General features: G+C 56.4%; 6 protein-coding genes across 6 annotated transcripts; all 6 read left to right on the plus strand.

The window, feature by feature from the left end:
• Positions 1–1,706: 1,706 nt before the first annotated feature.
• On the plus strand, positions 1,707–3,272 carry JKF63_02434 (uncharacterized protein; the record flags this gene model as incomplete). The annotated part of the gene is made up of 1 exon (XM_067898459.1): positions 1,707–3,272. The coding sequence occupies one exon, from the start codon at positions 1,707–1,709 to the stop codon at positions 3,270–3,272; it is 1,566 nt and encodes a 521-aa protein (XP_067754616.1).
• A 2,480-nt stretch (positions 3,273–5,752) lies between these two features.
• JKF63_02435 (uncharacterized protein) lies at positions 5,753–7,528 on the plus strand (the record flags this gene model as incomplete). Its single annotated transcript, XM_067898460.1, has 1 exon — positions 5,753–7,528. The coding sequence occupies one exon, from the start codon at positions 5,753–5,755 to the stop codon at positions 7,526–7,528; it is 1,776 nt and encodes a 591-aa protein (XP_067754617.1).
• Positions 7,529–8,794: 1,266 nt separating this feature from the next.
• JKF63_02436 (uncharacterized protein) lies at positions 8,795–9,967 on the plus strand (the record flags this gene model as incomplete). The annotated part of the gene is made up of 1 exon (XM_067898461.1): positions 8,795–9,967. One exon carries the CDS (start codon positions 8,795–8,797, stop codon positions 9,965–9,967), a length of 1,173 nt encoding a protein of 390 aa, XP_067754618.1.
• Positions 9,968–10,633: 666 nt separating this feature from the next.
• JKF63_02437 (uncharacterized protein) lies at positions 10,634–11,338 on the plus strand (the record flags this gene model as incomplete). Its single annotated transcript, XM_067898462.1, has 1 exon — positions 10,634–11,338. One exon carries the CDS (start codon positions 10,634–10,636, stop codon positions 11,336–11,338), a length of 705 nt encoding a protein of 234 aa, XP_067754619.1.
• Positions 11,339–13,061: 1,723 nt separating this feature from the next.
• On the plus strand, positions 13,062–13,952 carry JKF63_02438 (uncharacterized protein; the record flags this gene model as incomplete). Its single annotated transcript, XM_067898463.1, has 1 exon — positions 13,062–13,952. One exon carries the CDS (start codon positions 13,062–13,064, stop codon positions 13,950–13,952), a length of 891 nt encoding a protein of 296 aa, XP_067754620.1.
• Positions 13,953–15,263: 1,311 nt separating this feature from the next.
• On the plus strand, positions 15,264–20,198 carry JKF63_02439 (uncharacterized protein; the record flags this gene model as incomplete). The annotated part of the gene is made up of 1 exon (XM_067898464.1): positions 15,264–20,198. The coding sequence occupies one exon, from the start codon at positions 15,264–15,266 to the stop codon at positions 20,196–20,198; it is 4,935 nt and encodes a 1,644-aa protein (XP_067754621.1).
• Positions 20,199–20,647: the final 449 nt, after the last annotated feature.

Below are 20,647 nucleotides of genomic sequence, written 5' to 3' on the forward strand. Positions count from 1 at the left end.
TACACACACACATGTCACAGTGTGTGTCTGGGGATCCAGGTAACCCGCCTCCCCCTCCCCTCCTCTCTTCCTACCAATGGTGAATCACTTCTGCTTCTGACAGGGTCGAGAACCTATCGCGTACGGGGGTTGAGGGGAGGGGGGCAAGCGAGGGTCAGTGATCGCTACGCATGTCGGCAATCACGCCCTGAGATTGTGCTACACCGAAGCGAGCCGCGAGCGTGCACGCCTTCGTATCCTCCAAGTGGTGGGCAAGGTGTTGACGTGACTGGAGCGCATCTCACCCCGGCCCTCACTACCGACTGGTTGTGGTGGTGGTGGGTCTGAGCCCTCCCGCAAGGGATGCGTCGTGTTGCGAGCGGCATGAGGAGAGCGAATCTGGGGGAGGACCAACGAGGCGGTGTGTGTGTGTGCCGTTTGAGTGAGGTGCCGTGCGCAGATGCCCGATTTGGGCACTGCTATACATTGCACGTGTGCCCCGGCTCTGCACGGCGCGACGAAACGGCAATAGACCGGAGGGGAGGGTAGAGTGTTTTGTTTGACTCATGTGCGGTAGACTGAGGGCAGGAGGAGAAGTTGCGTCCTGACAAAGGGTCAGAATGCTGGTATCTCTCTGTGAGGTGGCCCACTCCCAAGGGTGACTTCCGCTGCTGCTATTTGTGCGGGACTCCCCGGGGTGTCTAAGCGGGTGTGGGTTTGTTGGTGTACGTGTCTCCGGCTGACTGTTGCTGAGCCACATACGCAGCTGTGCCGTTTCGAACAGTCTACTGGGCGACCACGAAGGACCTTCAAAAAAAATATTTATACATATGCAATTTTGTTTTCACATTTCCGTGCGATTCTTGCGCGTGTGCTCTCGTCTTTGTGCGCCTTTGCATGTCAAGGGGGGAGAGCTCCTATTCGTGAATGGATGGGCAGGTGGCTGCGCCTCTTCTCCCCCTCCCCCCTCCCCCCCCCCTCTGTGCGGTTCTCTGTTGCACCTCTGTTTTTAGAGTTGAGGAGGGCCACGGAGGCCTCTCACTTGGGGACTCCCTCCTCCTTTTTCTCCTTTACCAAATGCACTCGACATCTCTCTGGTTTCTTGACGCCCGCGTTTTTCTTGGCATCTTTTTTTTTTACCCATTCCTTTGTTCGCATTGGACTAACCACGCAATTACGTCACTGCCTCCTGCGTATTGCTCATGCAAACGTGCATGCAAAACACATCCCCACCCTAACGCGCGCGTATGGTGCCCATACGTTTTTATGCACCCTTCCCCCTCTCTCTCTCTGCGTTGAGCAGGGCGGCGTTTTTAGAAATACACGTGCTAGCCTGTTGTGCTCTCCTTCGAGCGAGCGAGCGTGTGTGTGTGTGTTTTGGTGCGTTCTGTGTGTCTGTCGTGTGTGTGCGTGTGTGTGCATGCATATATATATATATATGCATAGACATTCATGCATATTTGTGTTTGTGCATGAGCTGACGCCCACAGCGGTAACCAAAGGCTGTTTTTCTGCTTTTTCACTCACCCTTTTGTCTTTTTTTTCTCCTTCGCGTTCCTCTTCCTTTCCTTTGAGCTGTGCGTGCACGTTCTTGTGCGTTGTGAGCTGTGGCCTCCCCCCCTCCTCCTCCTCCCCCCTCTTTCCCTCTTCGCCCTCTGCTGTGGTGAGTCCGCGGTAGTGGAGAGCGTGAGCCAGCAGCGGTGAAATAAAAAAAGAGGTGTTGTGTAATGCTGGGCGGTGGCCGGCAACCTCTCGCGAGCACAAGTTTTGGCCTACACGACCCCATTTTCAGTTATTCAGGCAGTAGCAGCAACACCAGAGCCCCCGTGAGCGGCGAGCGTCAAGACATGAACCCGGTCACTGGCACCCTCCCAGGAGTTGAGAATGGAGCACAAATGATGTCGCCGACGTTCGCGTCGCCCCACTCTCTCTACAGTCCGCAGCACCACATGGACGTGTACCGGACCAACGGCAGCCTCTCCATGGCGGCGGACCCGTTCCCTGCGACGCCCTACACTCCCATAAGTAGCCTCTTCATGTCTCCATCTGTGCGCAACTCGCTAACTACCCCGCACTCGACGCGGCCGCGTCGCCCGGTTACACACGTCACGTCGTCAAAATTCTCCATGTACACCACCATTTACAACCTGGAGCCGGAGCCGAAGGCGAGCGTGATGATGCCCAAGGTGCGCATGCAAATCTACCAGACGAGTGCTCGGTACACAGGCAAAGACATTCTCCTGCGTCGGCTAGTGAACGTGCCAGTGAAGGAGGAGGAGTGTGTGGTGGTTAAAGAAGCACTGCGGCAGTACCGGCACCCCAACCTCGTCCCGTTAACAAACCTCTTCGCCACAGAGGAGTTTGTGATGGGCAGCACCGATGTTATTATGGAGTACCGCTACATCGCAGGAGCGAAGAGTTTACAGGAGGCCTTCTTTACCGAGGGTCGCCGCGCGACAGAGGGGCTGCTGTGGTCCTTCACCTGCCAACTCGTAGGTCTTCTCCGTTCTTTTCACGAGACCCTCATCCCTTTGCACGGATTGCACTGGTCCAAATTCATTTACGTCGAGACTACCGGGAGGTTCTACTTCACCGGTCTGGGTCTGACAGACCTGCTAGAGCCCCGCTGCACCACGGTGCAGCAGCATATCCTGATGAAACAAGACATCCAGGCCCTCGGCTTCATTCTCTTCCAGCTGGCGTCTCGGAACCTCAACGTCAAGCTGGAGACTTTCACGAACAAGCAGCCCCTTCCCGGGTTCTCGCAGAGTTTCTGGGAGCTCATTAAAACATGTCTCGAAGGGCACGCCGACTCTGCGCAGCTGTGCCACGCTCTCGGTGAGCGCATGTCGATGGAGGTGGGCCACCAAGAGGGACACACAGACTTCCTCATGTCCCAATGCCAAAAGGAGATGCACAACGGTCGCGTAATGCGCCTGCTTATCAAACTGAGCTTCGCTCTCGAGTCACCGTCCGAGGTGCATGAGTACACTTCAGAAAATCAGCGGTACGTTCTACGCCTTTTCAATCAGTTCTTGTTCAATCAAGTCGATGAGCAGAACCGAGTGAACGTAGACTGGGGCCACGTATACCATTGCCTAAACAAGCTGGACATCGGCTCTGATGAGACAATCCAGCTGATCGGCACGGACACCAGCAGCACTGTGTTGGTTGTGAGCTACGCTGATTTGCGTACCATGCTGGACAGCGTGTTCGATCGTGTGCAGCAGGTGTCACAGATGACGACAGACGTCGACCCGCAGGGTTACACGATGCCCACTGGTAGCATATAGGGCACGGCAGGACACAGGGTCACCATTTGGGTGCGATATTTTGCCCTTTGGGCGGGTTCGTGAGTGTGGGCCTCAGCCGCGCATGACTTTTTTTTTCTAGTGCGCCTGCGTGCGTGTATTTGTGCGCGCTCGCATACAAGGAAAAAGAGGAAAAGACCGAAGGGCGCAGGTATGGCCCGATAGGATAAGAACAGAAAGGATGTTGTATGCGCAGGTGTTCGAGATTGGGAGAGAGTGTGTGTGTGCGCGCTCGTATGTTGTCATGTATTTCCCCCTTTTTGATTCCTTGGCCTGTTTATTGTAGTGAGTATGTGTATGTGGATATGAGGGAGGGGCACGTACTCTCTTGCCCCCGCCTCTCCTGCCGCTCCTTTTTGGTGCCTTGTTGCTGCGTGCGTTTCGTTTGCTGGATGGCGGCGGGTGCCTTGACACTGAAAAAGAAGTCTCTGCCGCTGCAGAGAGAGGAGGGCTCAAAGTTAGGCTTGTGGGACGGAGCTCACACGATATTCACGCATCAAGTGCAATTGAACCTTATTGCTCTTGTAATGGTAGGAGGCATGAAGGGAAAAAAATGTTTGTATTCGACCAGTGCGAAAGTGCGTGTGTGTACCTTTCATACTCACCTTCACTAGAATGATGTCGGGCCTTCTTTGGGGGGGGGAGGGGAGGGCGCTCGTGCGCGTGTGCTACTTCTCTTGGGGTTCATCTTCACTCACGTTCCCTCTTTTTTTTTTGCCTCCCTATTGTGTACCCGGATGTGTCCGTGTTGGTGTGTGTGTGTGTGTGCGCGTGAGTTGACCTGGACGATGGGAGCTGATATCGACACGGTTTACCCTCTCTCCCCTCCCTCCTCTTTTTTCGTGCTCAGTTATTGACTGTTGGTTTTGTATTTGTTTTTCTTGTTTTTACCTCCACGAATGTGTGGTTTTGCATGCGCTGTTCATTTGTGTGTGTGTGTGTGTGTGGTGGGTTGCCTTTCTACTGTTGTTTCCCTGTTCTTGTTTTTTCCCCCTGCGGTCTTCTTTTCGCCTTCGCCTTCGCTTCCCCCCTCCCTCCTCTCCTCTCCCCTCCCCGTCCCTCCTCCCTTTCTTCATTTTTCATGTTTGACTCTCCGAGAGTTTTGGGATCCCATTCGTCGTCGTCTCACCCTCATGCTGTTTTTTCCCTATGTTCCCCGACTTCTCTTTCGCTAGGTAACCTGTGTGTGTGTGTGTGTGTGTCTGAAGGGGAGAGCGCTGGCGTTCGCCCACCTTGCAGCTTCACATTTTCGTGTAAGTCGACAGTGGCTGATGTGGCAGTGAGGGTGAAGCGATGGTAAAGTGTCTCCTCCTGTGTGTGCAGAAAAGGCCACCAACTTCGAGCGCTGACACACACATACACACACACACACAATGAAGGCGTGAGGAGGCAAGGGAAGTACCAAGGGAAGGGTTGACTGGAGAGCGATAAGAGAACAGGACAGGGGGGATCGAGGGGGGGGGGAGGGGGGGGCTGTGACTTGACTTTAACAACGCCCCCAAAACAAACACGCGGTGGAACATGGAAAAAAAAAGAAGAGCGCTAAGGGGAGGCGATCGATTGGAAAAGGGTTGTCGAAAAAATTTTCTTTTTACCCGTCCGTGTACAAAAACTTCCACGGCTAAGGCCGTCGCATGATCGCCACACGCCTTCCCTTCCTTTTTCCTCTTTGATTCCTCGAAGCGCTTTTCGTTACGCCGCTTTTGCCATGTGGAAAAGGGGGACTGGTCGGTACTGACTCGTTTCCCCTCCGTCCCTTGCGTTGTTCGTGTGCAGGGGGTTGTGTGGAAATCCAGACTTTGGCCCTTTCAAACAATTCTATTTCACTCGCCTGGGACACAGGTGCGCTGGCAGAGAGAGAGAGAGAGGAGACGGCTAATGAAGTGCGCCTCCGTCCGTGGCTAAGCGCTCGGGATTGTGTGCTGCTCGTACCCGGCACGCATCAGTTAAAAAGTACACGTCCCCTTCCAGGGACCTGCTCAACAACTGAGGCCCTCAAGGCCCCCACCACATGCTGTACGCCTGTCGTCGGGGACCAGCCCCTCGGTCTGCGCGTTGCGGGCGTATAGAATGCCTATTTGTATTCCTGTCTCACTCCTCCTCTAATGTTGATCCATGTTTTACTTGGGAGTTGTGTGTGCGTGTATCTCCGTATAGGTATGTGTCTGTCACGCTAAGTGATATCAGCGCTCTCGCGTATTGCGGTGCCGTTTCAAAAAAAGTGACGTACATGCGTTCTCATAGAATTCTCCTACCCCCCCTCCCCAAACGTGTGTGTGTGTGTGTGTCAAGGTTTCTGCGAGTGCGCATCCCTCTGCTGGCTCTTCGTCGTCTGCCGCACTCTCTCCCTGGTCCTACAGGCGCAGCGCGTTTTTCCACTTTTCCATCGTGTTTCGACCAGCCCCCCTCCTTTACACGCCCACTTTCTCGCATCTCAAAGACTGCGATATTAGTTTGCAAGAATGGCGGAGATGACTGCAGACGCGATAGTAGCCTCGTGCAAGGCTAATGGCGGCTACGCTGCGCCGCACCTCAACGATCAGCTCTTTCTTCACTGCCGCGGGTTCGCGACGATCCAGAACCTTGAGCCGTACCGGAATGTTAAGGCGCTGTGGCTGGAGCAGAATGCTCTTTCAGAGCTCAACGGCTTAGAGGGTCAACAGGACACTCTTGTTTCTCTCCTTGTGCAGAACAACTTTATCCGGTCGCTGACGTCCTTGACGGTGGCTCTCCATGGCCTGCGCGTTCTGAACGTTTCGCACAACTACCTCACATCTCTGCGCGGCATTGCAGCAGGAAGCCCGTTGCTGGAGACACTTCAGGCGTCCCACAACCAGCTCACCTCTCTTGAGGTTTGTGAGGAGCTCTGGCAGTTAGCTGGAACTCTCACCAGCGTCGACTTGTCCTTCAACCGCATCGAGACCGACCGTGAGCCCACCGACAGGGCCGCCACCGCTTCTGCCACCACCGCTACAACGAGAGCCGCAGGTGATTCGGGATGCACAGCAGCCGAAGACGATGTTCGCATTGTCGACGCTATCGTGCCTGCCCCTGCTTCGAGTACGTTAGCTCCGCACTGTAAACCGAATTCGCTCGTCATCGCGCAGTTCTTTCAGCGCCTCCCTCTGGTCAGCGTCATTTACCTTCAAGGCAACGGATTGTCCCACCGCTTGCGTCACTATCGACGTAACATGATCTTGCACCTGCCCGCTCTCACGTACCTCGATGATCGTCCGGTCTTTCCAGAGGAGCGGCGTGTGACGGAGGCGTGGGGTCGCGGCGGGGACGCCGCCGAGACGGTCGAACGCGCCGCCATCCGTGAGGAAAAGCGTGTTCATCTTACCCAATGCGTAACTCTGCTGACCGAGCAGCGAGAGGAGCATCGGGAATTGCGGGATCGCCTGACGCAGCGCTTTGACCTGCGCCGTGCCCAGGAGCTGGAGGAGCTGACCCAGCGGCGCCGTCGCGACCGCGATGATCGCGTCGCCTTGGATTCTGAGGAGGCGGCCGCCCGCACTGTTCTGGAAAAGGCGGAGCAGGATGCTCGCTGGGACGCCGAGGAGATCTTCGAGGAGGCTCGCAAAGCCCTATCTGTGACCGAAACGGTACACCGCCACGCCTACGAGCAGCGCGTTGCGGTGACAGCGGCTGCGCAAGCAGCCGCTCAGGAGGCACTAGCAGAGAGCAGAGTGGAGGATGGTGCTGACAGTGGCGACAACAATAGCGAGGCTGCGAGTGCGGCAGCGGCGGAGACGGTGAGGGTGCTCGAGGGTGCGGCAGCGTGCTCTTCTGGTGAGTTCTTCACCCGTCGATGCCGAGATGTCACCAACATGGTTTTGCCAGAAGAGAAGGCATCTTTTCCCCCCCCGTCTTGTGCCCTCGCCGAGCTCTTACAGTCGGATGACGATATTCTGAGAGAGATGGAGATGGAGATTGAGAATGTGCTCTTTGATGTGAACTCTAGTGTCGACCCCGTCAAAAGTGACTCGGTTGCTCACGGCGGTGATGCAGAGGAGCTGAAGGTGCCTGGCACCATCACCTCCAGTCGCCACGCAACGAACTATTTCACGTTTCGGATGGAGAAAAACATGCACGCTGCTGTGGATCAAGTGTCGAACCAGCTGCGGACACAGCAGCATCAGCAGGGGCGCCGCAGCTCTGGCATGATGCGCGAGGATGTATGGCATCGCTTCGAGCAGTGGAAGGCGCGCCGGGCTTCTCAGCACTCTGCTTCGTAGGGTGCGCGTGCGAGAGACAAGGGGAGAGGTGGAGGAGACGAGCTCTCCCCCTGCGTTGCTCATAAGTTTGTTGTTTTAGAATGTTTCCTCTACCGATTGCGTCATGTGCTTCCGCACTGTATTGCGCCTCCATTACAGATTTGTTGGTTATTCAACATACACGCTTTCTCTGCCGACCTTTTTCTCTAATCCACCCTGGTGCTCTCGTCGCGTATTGTCTTTTTTTTTCGTTTCCTGGATGTACATATGCCATCGTTGTGCTTTCATGATATACCGGAGGTCAGAGTGGCTCTTTATAGCGTCGCGTCTTTTACGCCTTTTCCACGTCTCTTCTCGGTGTTGTCCCCCACAGGGATCAACTTCGCCTCCGGTCTCCGGAAGGGGATGTCCCTGTGTGTGTGTGTGTGTGTTCCAAAGGCGAGGTCAAGCAAAGGAGAGAGGTAGCCTCACCCGTGCCAGGGTGTGCGATAGATCGATGCATTTAGCTGCTGGAGAAGCCCCCAAATTCATCTTCAGTAGTTATCGCTGCTACCCCGCGTATGGCCCGCTCATGTGCTTACAGCCCTAGGCACAACGGCATCAGTGCATTGATCTCGCCTACGTCTTCATGGGTTTCTCCGCATCCCTCTCCAGTCACACCCATGCGTGCAGCTCCGCTTGTCAATGGCCGATGGCTTACTTACAGTGAGCATGTTAACAGAAGAGGGCCTAGAAAGCAACAACAAAAAAATTACTTCTTCACGATCGCCGCAAATGGGAAGGAGGCATTTCGTGAGCCTCAAGCGCTTCCTCCTCCTCCTCGACATGGGCTTGTCAAGCGTGGTAGAAGGAAGGGGTGGGCTGAGGCTCATATTTCTCTCGCCATTTTTCATGTGGCAAGGGGAAAGGGGCGCTGCGACGTTGTGCATGCACCATCTTGCGCCTGGCAGCATTTTTTTTTCCTTTTTGACTCACTCAAGTGAATTTCGAACTGGTTCTCAGACAGAGTGCGCTATGACATCTTGGCGGTAAGTGGGACTTGATCCACCCTTCCCTCCCCCAACTGTCTGTGCTGCGCTGCTATACTGTTTGGCTTGCGTTCGTACCCTCCCCGCCTCCAGTCCGTTGCTCCCACGTTTCTCTTCCACGTCTGATTCCGGTGTGCAACCACATCTATACCGTCTCTCTCTCACTCCCCCGCTTTGTGCGGCGACACGACAGACATCTGGGGAGTTGCGAGGACTTTCCGTCCTCCCTCTCTCCTGTTCGTCTAAATTTCCCTCTCGAATGCCGGGGCCAAGTAGCAGAGGAGCCACGTATGTGTCGTGCCACATCCAACGTCTGCCGGCGTGCTTCGCACGTGCGGCCGTTGCCATTTGCAAGCTGACCGCACCAGCACCAGAAATTCCCCCGCTTCTCTCCCTCTGCACATCTGGGTTACCAGGGTACAGTGCGTCGGAGGGCGAAGCGTTCAGTGCAGCCGCCGGTGGCCTTCATCCAAGACATCAGCTGCCCTTTGTGCTTTCTCGTGTTGCCGCCTCCAAAGCGATTGCCTCGTTGTCACGGGGCGAAAGTTCTGCCGTTCAAGCAAAGAGAGGCGCCTCCGCTGTCGTCTTCACAGACCATCGCGAGATGGCACCAAAGCTCCACGGCTGCCGCTTGAGCATTACGCACGAGGACTCGGTTGCAGCTTCGGTGGCATGGCCCGTTTCGCTGTCCGACCCTTCATATTTCAGCGTCCGTAATTCGCTGCCAGGTGTACTCGGCCATGGAACAAAACCGGGAGCCTCACACTCCACGTTGGCTGCTGCCACGGCTGGTGAATTTGCGTACGCCATTGACGTGGCCAGCGTGGCAGACATTCACCGCGTGCGAAGCCGCTTTCCCCAATTCGGCCAGCGGTGGATGCCTCAGTGCGCAACGGCCGCGTCTGCTGAGGATGTGCGGCGTGGTTTGGCATGCCTTCAGAAAAAGCAGTCAGAGGACATGGATGAGGGGGGGGAGCCCGATGAGAGAGAGTGCAGCGTAAGGGCCAATTCGCGCAAGGGGGCAAGCCTTCGCGGTGAGTGGTGGGAGCACCTTCCGACGCCGTGTGTGAGTGAGGCGGACGCATACGCTTCGGTAGTGCTTGCACAGCACTGGGGCGCGCGCGAGTGCGCCGTGAAGCTGGTGGGTATTGCTGGGCGCGCTTTCGCGTACGAGTGTGTGCGGGCTCCTCCGCCTCGAAATGACGGTGTAATGGCTGTTGGGTCTGCCCCCTTCACAGTGTCTTTCATGGCGCCAAAAACTCTTTACTGTGCCGAGGTAAGCGGTGTCGAGGCGTCTGCCTTGGCACTGCAAGGCCTGCAGCCTCTGGTGTGTTTCTACATGTGGACGGAGTGGGTCTCTCACAGCAGCACGGTGGATCTTCCCTACGTGGTTATGCTGGCCTGCGCTCCCTATGGCGAAAGTACACGGTGACACTTTCTCAGTCTCGGTATCTCTGTATATCTGTCCTGTACGCTTCTCATTTTGTTTTTTGGGGGGGTACAGTCCGCATGAAGGGCTGGACGGCACTTCGTGCTCTCGGGAGTTCTTTTTGCTTGTTCCACACCAGGATGTTGCAGCACCGGCTCTGTGCGCGGGGCGAAAAGAAACGAAACACATGCAGCAGAGGGAACATATCGGAAAAGGCCTATGCACAAGGGGGGAAAGGCGTTGCAAAACGGTCGTTGTGTGTGTGTGGGGTGTGCGTGTGTGTGTGCGTGACAGATTCCACTTCATTCACTCCTGCGTTTTGATGGTCCTGGTGGTGGTGATGTGCCCAGAGAGTCTTTCACATCTGTCGTTTGTGCCTCAGCTGTTTGTGCACCTGCGCACCTTCACATTGCACCCTCCAACCCTTCCTCATGCTCTTTCTTTTTCCTCAACTTTATCAATTTACTTGATGGTTCCGTGCCTCTTTTCTTTTCTATGTAAACACACACACACACACACACACACACACGATTATGTCGGTGACTTTTCCGCCTCTTTGCCCTGTCGCGTCTACTACACAACGGACTTCACACAGCTTTCAGCTCCCAGCGACCACCTCGACCTTCGAGTAAAAAAATCCCCACCTTCTACACCTCTTCACTCGCCAACATGCCCGCCAAGGCCGCCCCCAAGTCCACCAAGCCCGCCGCGAAGGCTGCGCCCAAGCCTGCCGCGAAGGCTCCCTCGCCGAAGGCTGCTGCCCCGAAGCCGGCCGCCAAGGCGGCGCCGAAGGCCGTCGCTCCCGCTGCCCGTCCCGCCTCCGGCTCATCCAACGGCGTGTACGTGAAGAACTGGGGCACTGGCTCCGTCGCCGACGCCAAGAAGGTCTTCCAAGCCGCCGGCAACGTGTCCAAGGTCCAGCTGCGCCGCCACCGCTACGCACTCGTCTTCTTCGACAACGCCGCCGCCGTGAAGAAGGCCATTGACCTCTTCAACGAGAAGGAAGTGCTCGGCCAGACGGTGCTGGTGGTTCCCGCCAAGACCAGCCCCAAGGCGGACGCCCACGAGAACTCCTCGTGCGTGTTCATCAGCCCCATCTTCCGCCCTTCGGTCACGAAGGAGCAGGTCATGGGGCTGTTCTCTGGTCTGAAGGTTCTGCGCCTGCGTATGTACCGCCAGAACTTCGTGTACGCCTACCTCGACTCCCCCGCTGCCGCGAAGAAGTTCGTGGAGGAGAAGAACGGCACCGAGTTCCGCGGCCACAAGCTGCGTGTGGCGCTGTCTGCCCGCTCCTTGGAGAAGCTCCGTTCTCGCCAGGAGGTCGCCAAGGTCCTCATCGCCGCTCACCGCCACCACAAGCAGGATACGCACTAAATCACTATTGCCACCTCCTCGGAGATGCACGGTGCCTAAAACGCTTTGGCAGAGAGCAGGTTTTCACGTCGCTTTAAACTCCCTCCTCCTCACATGCGCACAAGTACCCACGCACCTCACCTCTTCCTCTAACCTCCCCACCTGCTCTCTCCTCATTGAGTCCCCCAGTAAGTCGCGTATCTTCTCCACGCCTATTTCACCGCTGTTTGTTCTCTCCCGCCTTATCATTGCTCCGCTTGCCAGCTGGGGGAGAGCGAGACGGTAGATGTGAGTCGGCGAGAGGAGTAGTGGCGAAGTGAGTTGTGTCTTCGGCTAGCGCGCGTGAGAGCATTATTGGAGTGGGAACCTCCGAGCGTGGTGGTGTGCTTGTGCGCACGCGTATGGAGGAGTGCGGCGTGGGCGCGCATTCCTCCCTCCAGTCATTTTTCCCGGCGTCACGTTCTTTTCCTTGATGGACACACGCGCACGCCCGAAACATTTTTTCGGGCTGCATTCGCTGAAGTAAGCAGAAAAGCAATACAAGTAACCAGAGCCCTCCATTGCCATTTTAAAAGCCAGCTGGCTGCGTCCCTCTTTTTTTTTTCTCAGGTTCGCACTCTTTTGCTCTCCGCCTTTTCGTCGGATCGGGTGCCTCCCTTCTCTCCTTGCACACGCGTGCATTTGTGCGAGATGAAAATAAAAAGGCGTGCGTGGGTCAGGCGAACTGATTTCTTTGTTCCTCATTTTAATTATTTGTCTTTCACATCAATTTCCCAACGTAAACCTTTCCGCCCCTAAGAAAAAAAAAGAAGCAAGCCCCCCTCTCCCTCTGAGGGAGACACAGGTGAGGAGGCGGGGGAGCACCTGTATGTACAATCCACGCATGTATGTGAGGACTTGCGCTCAGATGTACCTATACAGTTACATCTCAATTTGTCTGGCACGTAGTCCTCAGCCGACAGCCTGCCGACAAAAGAGATCGCTATATTCCATCACTCACGCTTCAATCCCAATCCGTACACAGTGGAGTGGTGAGGAGCCGCCTCTATACTGCGCACCGTAGACCTCGTACACCTTTGTGCTCCTTTTTTTTTGGTGGAGGATGTCATTTCCTGTGTATGTTTCTTTCAGGTCATGCCCTGTTTTTTTGTGGCGGACGTCATGACACCATCTTTAGCCGTCTTTCTATTCTCTCCCCTCCTCTCTCTCCCCCCTTGCGTCGAAATGGTTCACATTTCTTTTTGTCCCTGGGACTGGTGCGCGTGCACACACACACACACACGTACACGTATGTGTACGAGCGTCTTTTTGAGCCCTGTTTCAGCAATTTGTGAACTGGAAGTCCTACTCCCCCCCCTTTCTCTCTCCTCGCCCCCTAAATACGGTACGAGAGCGAAAACGAGTGCCCAGGGGGGAGGAAGGAAACTGCAGAGACGGTCATACGCGCTTTTGGGGCGCGGACAGAGGAAGCAAAAAAGAAACATTCACACCCGTACATATATATATATATATTTCCCCTGTTCGGTCCTCGTCTCTTCTTGCATTGCACAGCCGAAGGCCAGCAGTCGTGGTTGGAGATCTCTCTAGTGGCTAAGCGATCCTGTGTCACTCTTGACAAGCGACCCGCTTGCGCTTTCTTGAACCCGTGACACGCGGCACCCCCCCCCCCCCTTCTTCTCTCGCTCCTCTAGCCACCCCTGTCCCAGGAGCAGACAGCACAAGAGTCCTTGCGTTGCACTTCGGGATGCTGTCAAACCCTTCGTCGCCGGTGTACAGTTCACCGGCGTCTACCGGTTTCACCGCACCCTATCTACCCTCCTTTACGGGTCGCTATTTTCGACTTTCTCAGGCCGCCTTCGTTATATCCGACTACCTCGTGCGCAAGTTTCGCCTCGCGGAGAGTGTTTTACTCACGTCGTTGTGCTACTGGCACGAGTTCGTCGCTGCACACGGGCTGCGCAAAGTCAACGAGATCGTGCTGGCCACCACCTGCGTCTTTCTCGCTGCAAAAGTGGAGCACGCGCACATACGGCTGGCACGTCTTGTGGAGGCGGCGTTTGACCTCGATTCCACCACTACTGCTCCAGGCGAACTGGAGCAGTGGTGCCGTGGCGTGCTGGACGTAGAGCTCTTGCTCTGTGATACAATCCACTTCGACTTTGTTCGGATTTTCCCCCTTGCCGATACTCTGCGATCGGTGCAAACTCTGGCTGAAGCGGGGAAGGTACAGGATGCCACGCGGCAGGAGATTGGCACGGCGGTGCGACGGGTGTTTCTCTTTTCCTTTGTCGCGCCGCTGTGCACAAAGGTGTCGTTGCAGCGGCTGTGCTCAGCGATCCTCTACATGATTGTGACCGCATCGAACAGGGAGTTAGTGCCGGCTTTTCAGTTTTTTTGGAGTGCCCCGGAGGCAGAGTTTCCCGATGAGGCCGAGATGGAGGCCATCACGGCGGTACTCATGGATGTCTTCGCCTACTTACACAAGAAATTCGGCGTGCCAGCACTGGACGACGTCAACGAGGCGCGATACAAGCGCCGTCGGTCGCAGCACGGTAACGACACTGGTGTCGCCAGTTCTGTCTTTAGTAGCGCAAGCGCTGACTTCACACCACTGATGAAGATGTCTGAACAGTGATACGTCTGCCCGAAACGGCTTGGCAGGGACTCGAGAGCAGTCGGAAGGAAAGTAGTTCTGCCCTATGGTGAGCTGGCGGCCCAGCCATAATGAGATTTACCACCTCTCTCCCAGCCGATCTTGTGGTGTGTCGTGAAGAAGAGAAGAAACGGAAGAGTGAGCAAAGTTGAGGGCTACGTGTTTGTATGTGTGTACTGCATGGTAGTTCCCCCCCACTGCTCTCTTCATCCCCCACATTTTGATTTCGTGTGTCGACGCGATGAAAAAAGCCATGCTGGGGTCTTTTTGTGAAAGTCTTGTTCAGCAAGCCGTGCGCCTGTGCAGGCGAGTCGCTGCTACGATATGCTTCCTCCCCTTTCCCCTCCCCGAAGAGGACAGAAATATATAATAAAAACAACATTCAAGGGCACTGCCAAGAGAGACATCGCCAAGTCCTAACCACGTGGACACTCAAGTACAGCCGCCACCCTGTGCCAGGCATTTGCCTAAGTTTTCTATTATGGACACCCTATATATATATATATATATAGATATGCATCGCGTGTCTGTGCGCATAGACGATGTTTGCTGGCAAAACAAAGGTGTACCAGGTGGTGGTGGTAGGATCGCAACAGAGGCGGCAGATCTCGAGCCTCAATGCCGTCGAGCACTTCTCTTTTCATCCCCAATGCTGCATGAACTCTGAGGTGATGACTCTCTGCTCCCAAAAGCAGCCTCATTCCTCCACGACCCTCCCGTACTCTCCCTCTCTGTGCGCCCACAGTTCACCGATGGTGGCGTGTGTGTGTGTCTCTCATATCTCGCACGTTGGCCCCCTTCGCCTGCTCTACCATTTTTCTCAGTTTTTTTTTGTGTGCAACTTATTGGTGTCGTGGTGTTGAGTGAAATTGTTGCGAGGTGGTGTGGGGGTGACCGCTGGCCGTGTTATTCTTCGGATTTGTGCCGTCTACACACATGCCTGGGCCTTTCCACTAGTTCTTTCCCTTCCCTTTCCATCATTTATACAAAATTTTCTTTTTGAATCGAACCCCCACAGTACTGACATCTCCCTCTCCCCCTCCCCCCCCCCCCCCCCACATTCTCACTCACCTACCCGACACACCAGTCCCATTTGGATAGCACAATCGCTCAGCTGCTTTTTTTTTATTAACCACCCTTTCTGTGGTGTTTGGTCTTACCTCGGTGCTCCCTCGCCTCTGCGTCGCTCTTCGTCTTGTGTCGCTTCGCTTTACCACTTCTGGAGGTGATTTGTCTCTTCACATTGAATTGTTTCTCTGGCCCCCCTTTCCCCACCCAAACCGTTGGGCTCGAATGCAGCTGTGCAGTGGCTCCGTGAGCGTGCACTGCCACGAGGGCGCCTGCCAAGATGGCGAGTACGTGCAGTTTATGGCGGTTAATCCCAAAGGCACCATCTTGGCGGTACTCACGCAACTCCGTATACATTTTTGGAGTGCGGGGCCAAAGATTAGCTACTTAACCTCACTCAACATACCTGGTACCTCACTTGCGGATAACCCGGCCTTGTACGTACTGTGGCGTCAACAGGGCACTCACCTCGCCGTCGTTTCTACTCGACACATTGCCTTTTTTGAGTCCGACATTAACTTGACGTCATCTGATTTCCTTCATACTATCGAGCGAAAGCGAGACAAGTTGGAGCTGCACCACGTAGACTCGGCGTCGCGCGTGTGCCACTCAGGCGAAGTGCCGATTGCGACAGGGCTGGTCACGTCTGCCGTCGCCGCCGGCCTCTATGCCTTCTTGGTGACGACTACGGCTGGTGTCGTCTACGTAGTCGGGTGGCACAAGCAGGATATCCTTCACCAGTGGACCACTGTTGGGCTCCAGGGAGGTGGCCATACGTTTCAGTGCACCACCCAGGAAGTAGGGGGCACCTTTTCACCAGCCGCAGACAGCGAAGCTGACCTCGCGGTGACGGGCATGGCACCTGTCAGCTCTCTGTCCTCGGTAGCAAAGAGGGTCTCTAGGCGGTCTTCATCGCCCCTATCACGCGTAGATCCCCTGCAGCGCCCATATCATGGAAACCCAGGGGTGCCCTTTCTGGACGCCATGTTCGACTCGACGAAACACACAGTTTTGGCAGCGTCATCATCGGCCGGTATTCGCCCCCCTGGTATCGCCGTGCGAGGTCACCAGATGTCGCTCTGCCCCAATGACGCCGCAACAACCTCGTCACCACTGCCAGACAGCGAGGTGCCAAACACTGCCGCACCCCTCGAGAATAAGGAGACAGAGGGCTCGGCCGTCGACGGGCGCAGCGTCTCTGCGGTCACTGTCACTAACACAACCTCTATGGAGGTCAAGCCGCAGAGTTGCCAACCTTCGAAACATTTGTTTGGGCCCTTTCCGTGCACCAACGGCGCCCCCGCCCCCGCTGGCCAGCGCAGTGCTGGGGCGGAGCGGTTGTCCGGCACCATCCTCCACGCCACCTTCGCCTCTCGCTTGAGGGTGCTCTCCTTCGTCTTTTCCAGCGGCAGCGTACTGCTGTGCCGAACCTCCTGCGGGACGAATTTCACTCACGAGAAGGTTGGACTGCAGGGTTGTGTGACGCCGATCGTGTCTGCGTGCATGGTAGCGATCAACGTGCGCCACTTTCTGTTGGCGGTGTGCACCCAGGGGGGTGCGATTTCGTGCCGGCGCATCGATGGCACAACTCTGGCTGTGCGACCGAAGCCCCTGTGGAAGGGTCTGCGTGGTGTGAGTGATGCTGTTTTTAAGCTTCCTTCTGTCGCCTCATCCACCTCTCAGTCGCTGGGCTTGATTGCTGGGATGGAGTGGTCGCCCTCTGAGGAGTTGCTCTGTGTGGCCTTCTATAAGCACGGCATGGTTCTTGTGCATTACAGTGGCGGTGTCGTGACTCGCCACCTGTCGGGGCCAGCCAATGCCTCTCTCTCACGCACTCCGCAAGTGCCTGTGACGGACTCTCCGCATTCCTTTAATAATAATGGGGCAGATGCGAGGAGCGGGAAGACGTGCTTCCCACCCCTGTCCTGTTGGCAGGAAAACGAGGTGGCTCTGGGCTGCTCTGCCGTTACGTGGAAGCCGGACGGAACGCGGCTGTGGATGGCAGCTCCTCGCCAAACCTGCTTCTTCTCGACGCAGGTATCTCGCCTGCTGACTGTGGACACGGTTGGGCCCACCAGCGGCAATCACTCACCGCTTGCCCTACTGGCTGACAATGCCCTTTACTTGGTCTCCGTCTCAGAGGCAACCACCGCCCAGGGTGTGTGTGAGACGGCGCTGCCGCCCGACGACTATCTGCGCGAACAATATCCGCTCTCGTACGGTGCAGTGTCGAGTGATGGGAGCTGGTTGGTCTGTGCCGGTCGCCGCGGCCTCGCTATATTCAACCGCGAGCGCCACTCATGGAGTGTAGCCTCAAAGGAGGTGGAGGAGTCGATCACCTGCGTGGCTGACCCGGTATGGCTACGGGACGTGGCGACGGTGGTCCCGACTCGTCGGACTGACACGAGGAGCTTTGAGCTGACTGTTTTCTCAGCCTCAACCTTGTCGCCGGCGCTCACCGCGGCTCGCGTGGAACTCGATGGCAGGCCGGCACAGCTTTCCTGCGTTCACCAGGATCACCGAGGGGACGGCTTTGTAGTAGTTGTGGACTGTAGCCAGACGGTGCACGTGTTCCGCTACGATATTTTCATCGATGCCGCCACAAGGTCGTCTTCACCTGGCCCGTATGTCGCCCTCACGCCCGTACAGCGCCTGGTTCTCACCAACGGGCTCTCCAACCCCCTTTGTGTCATTCCAGTGTGCTTGCGTCGCGATGAGCCCGACCGCCAGTTGCCGAATGTCACTCAAGCCCCGAGCGAGCTGAGCTTGCTGCTTCATAAACGTGGCGATCACACCCTCGTTTGGCTTCGAGGGAAGCGGCACGCGGCTGGTCATGCTCTCATCGGTGCCACCGACAGGGGTAGCAACGACTTGACGTCAACGAATAACAGTTTGCCGCACATGGAGGTGATCGCAGAACAGGTTGACCCAGACAACAAGCGCTTTGTGTTTCGGTGCTGGGTGGACCGCACCGCACCAGTGCGCGGGGTGGTGTTGCTAACGCACGAGGAGGAGCAAGGCCTCGTCGTGTATCAGGTGCTAGAGACGGAGTGCCGTTCAGCGGAGACGGTGACCTCCGTTACCTACCGCATGGAGGTGGCGGCAACGCAGTGCTCGGAGTCCCTTCCTCTTTGCCCTTCTCCGTTTGATGGGTACATGCTGGGCATCGCTACGGACACGTCCGCGCCGCGGCCAAGCTCCCACCGTTTCGTCGCCGGTGCGATCACCAGTGTAGGTCAAGCCAGCCCACGACCCCAACTGGCGTTGCGCCCCATCCTTTATGCCCACCGGATCTTGTCGCTGCTGCTGCTGACGGCGATGCCAAGCAGTTTCGTACCACCGCGGGTTTCCCATGGCCAAGACGTCAGCACCTCCTCTGCCGGGCTCATACCATCGCCACCTTCCAGGTTTGAGGAGGCGGCTGCCGAGGTCGACGAGTCTGTCATTGCCTTCATCTGGGACCGAAGCCTCTTCCATTGGCTCGAGCGCATGCGGCTGAACGACACGTTTTCGGCGGTGCTCGATTACTTTCTGCACACAGCGCTAAACGAATCGCCCCCGGCAGCAGTGCCAGGATTGGGCCGACGCAGCGCCGTGCGTGCGACCATCTCCCTCCTGCGCAACTATCCTGAGTTTTATGCGATCGTTGTGGGGTGCGTGCGCAAGATCGATTTCACACGCTGGCACTTGGTCCTGGACTTCCTCGGAACGCCGATGGATTTGTTCCACGAGTGCGTCACTCATCACTGCTACGCGGAGGCTGTACATTTGGTTCGGATAATCATGATGGGGAGCTACAACGCAGTGGCGGGGCAGTCTTCTGATCGACTGGCAGTGACGGAGAGCGGTGGCAGCGTCCTCGGCCACAATGACAAGGATGTCACACCTCTCCAACAGGCGAGTCAGTGTGCCGTGGAGCTTTTCGTGTTGTCCGTAGAAAATGGTAATTACACCGCCGCCTACGACGTCATGCGCTTCATGGCACTTTTGGAGGAGGAGATCGGCATGCCAGTGGCCGGCGGTCTCGACTTTTACGGCGGCAGTGGTGGCGGCGCAGAGGAGTCGGCTAGCTCTTCTGAAGGGTTCTTGACGCGGTGGCTGCGCCACCTCACGTTCAGACGTCCCATCCTCGACGACGCGGGGGCGGCTGCGACAGCGCAGGATGGGAATGACAAGGCCGAGAACGGTTTATGCCGCGACTCCGTCACTGGGCTGCGTCGGATAGAGGGGTACTCTACCTTGGCTTTCGACGTCACCCGCGGCAACTCCACACAGAGTGGGCGCGTGTCGGAGGAGACACAGCGCCAGGTCGCCGTGCATCACATGTTCCGTCTGCATCAAGCACTGCCTGATGCGGTGCACCGGGAAGCGTTGCGACTGCTGCGCACGGGGTACGTGACTCAGCTGGCCAAGCTTATGGAGACCTTTTCCTTCTCGGTCGTCGAGTTCCTCCGGGCCGTCCATCTGCCATCCTCTTCCCCCGTTGCCTCTACAGCTGCCACGGTCGATGCTGTTGGTGAAGAGGAAAGACGTCATTTCCTCATGCCGTGTCTGTGCGACATTTTTGATGGTCTTCACAAGGAGCTCGGCTTGCCTCGCGGCTTTTCACTGAGCGTGGGGTCAACCCCAGGCACAGGGTGGTATACCTGGCTAGTGGAACAGCAAGCTGCACATGCCGCCGCGCTACCTGGTGTGCTGGGCAGCACGAATCCAAGGGTGTGGACAGTGGCGCAGTCGGCGCTGTATGCCTCACCGAGTCTCCTCCACTCTGTAGAGTCACTCCACCAGCTTTTCGCCCCCATTTTCGTGTACGATTTGGCTTTTTGTGTACTGCTGATGCGCAAGTCAAACCTCCTCCTCCTCCTTATGTCGCACGAGGAATCGACGCATGCACCTGCTCGACAGGCGGAGAATGTCACCACAGAACTGGTGTCGAAAAGTGGCTCCGCCTCAATGGAGCTCATTCGCGTTCTTGCACATCTCGATGCGCTTTTGGCAGTGCCAGAAAATGCAGGGTACAAGCCTTTTCTGCACGACGTCTTCCTTTCTCTGCCACCCTCTGCTCTGCACGCCATTACACCACGAGCGGCCCCTCGTGCCGGTGTTGTTGATGCGGCTTCTCATCAAACCGATGCAGCTTTGACAGATGCAATGGAGTAGCACACATGTTTGGGATATACCGCAACACGCGTGTGAGTGCGTGTGTGTTGCACGCATGGCTTCTCTGCCCATTTCCCCACCTCGGTACCCACTGCGAGCGTACGCAAGTCCCCCTCTCTCTACTCCTCTTATCAATGCTGATCTGTGTCCTCTCCCCCCTCCAATGTTTATTTGAGCGCATGGATGTTGGTATTCTTTTTTTCGGGGAGCGCACTCTGTTTCTTCTTTTTATTGGTTATCCCTGGCACACGCGTGCGTTTTTGAAGGCTCTCGTGGTTATCTGATCTAGCGTTTGTTTCTCCTTGGATTTCCTATGTAGATGAGGTTCACCAGCCTCCCCTGGACGGCTGTAGTGTTGGAGGGTGTCGGCATCGGGGTTCACGTACGCTCACGCCCGCGTGTCCCCGAGACCATTCGAAAAAGACTGCGAGACGAAAGCATTCAGCAGC

This window comes from Porcisia hertigi, chromosome 32 (genome assembly GCF_017918235.1).
Source record: "Porcisia hertigi strain C119 chromosome 32, whole genome shotgun sequence".
Classification (NCBI taxonomy): Eukaryota; Euglenozoa; class Kinetoplastea; order Trypanosomatida; family Trypanosomatidae; genus Porcisia; species Porcisia hertigi.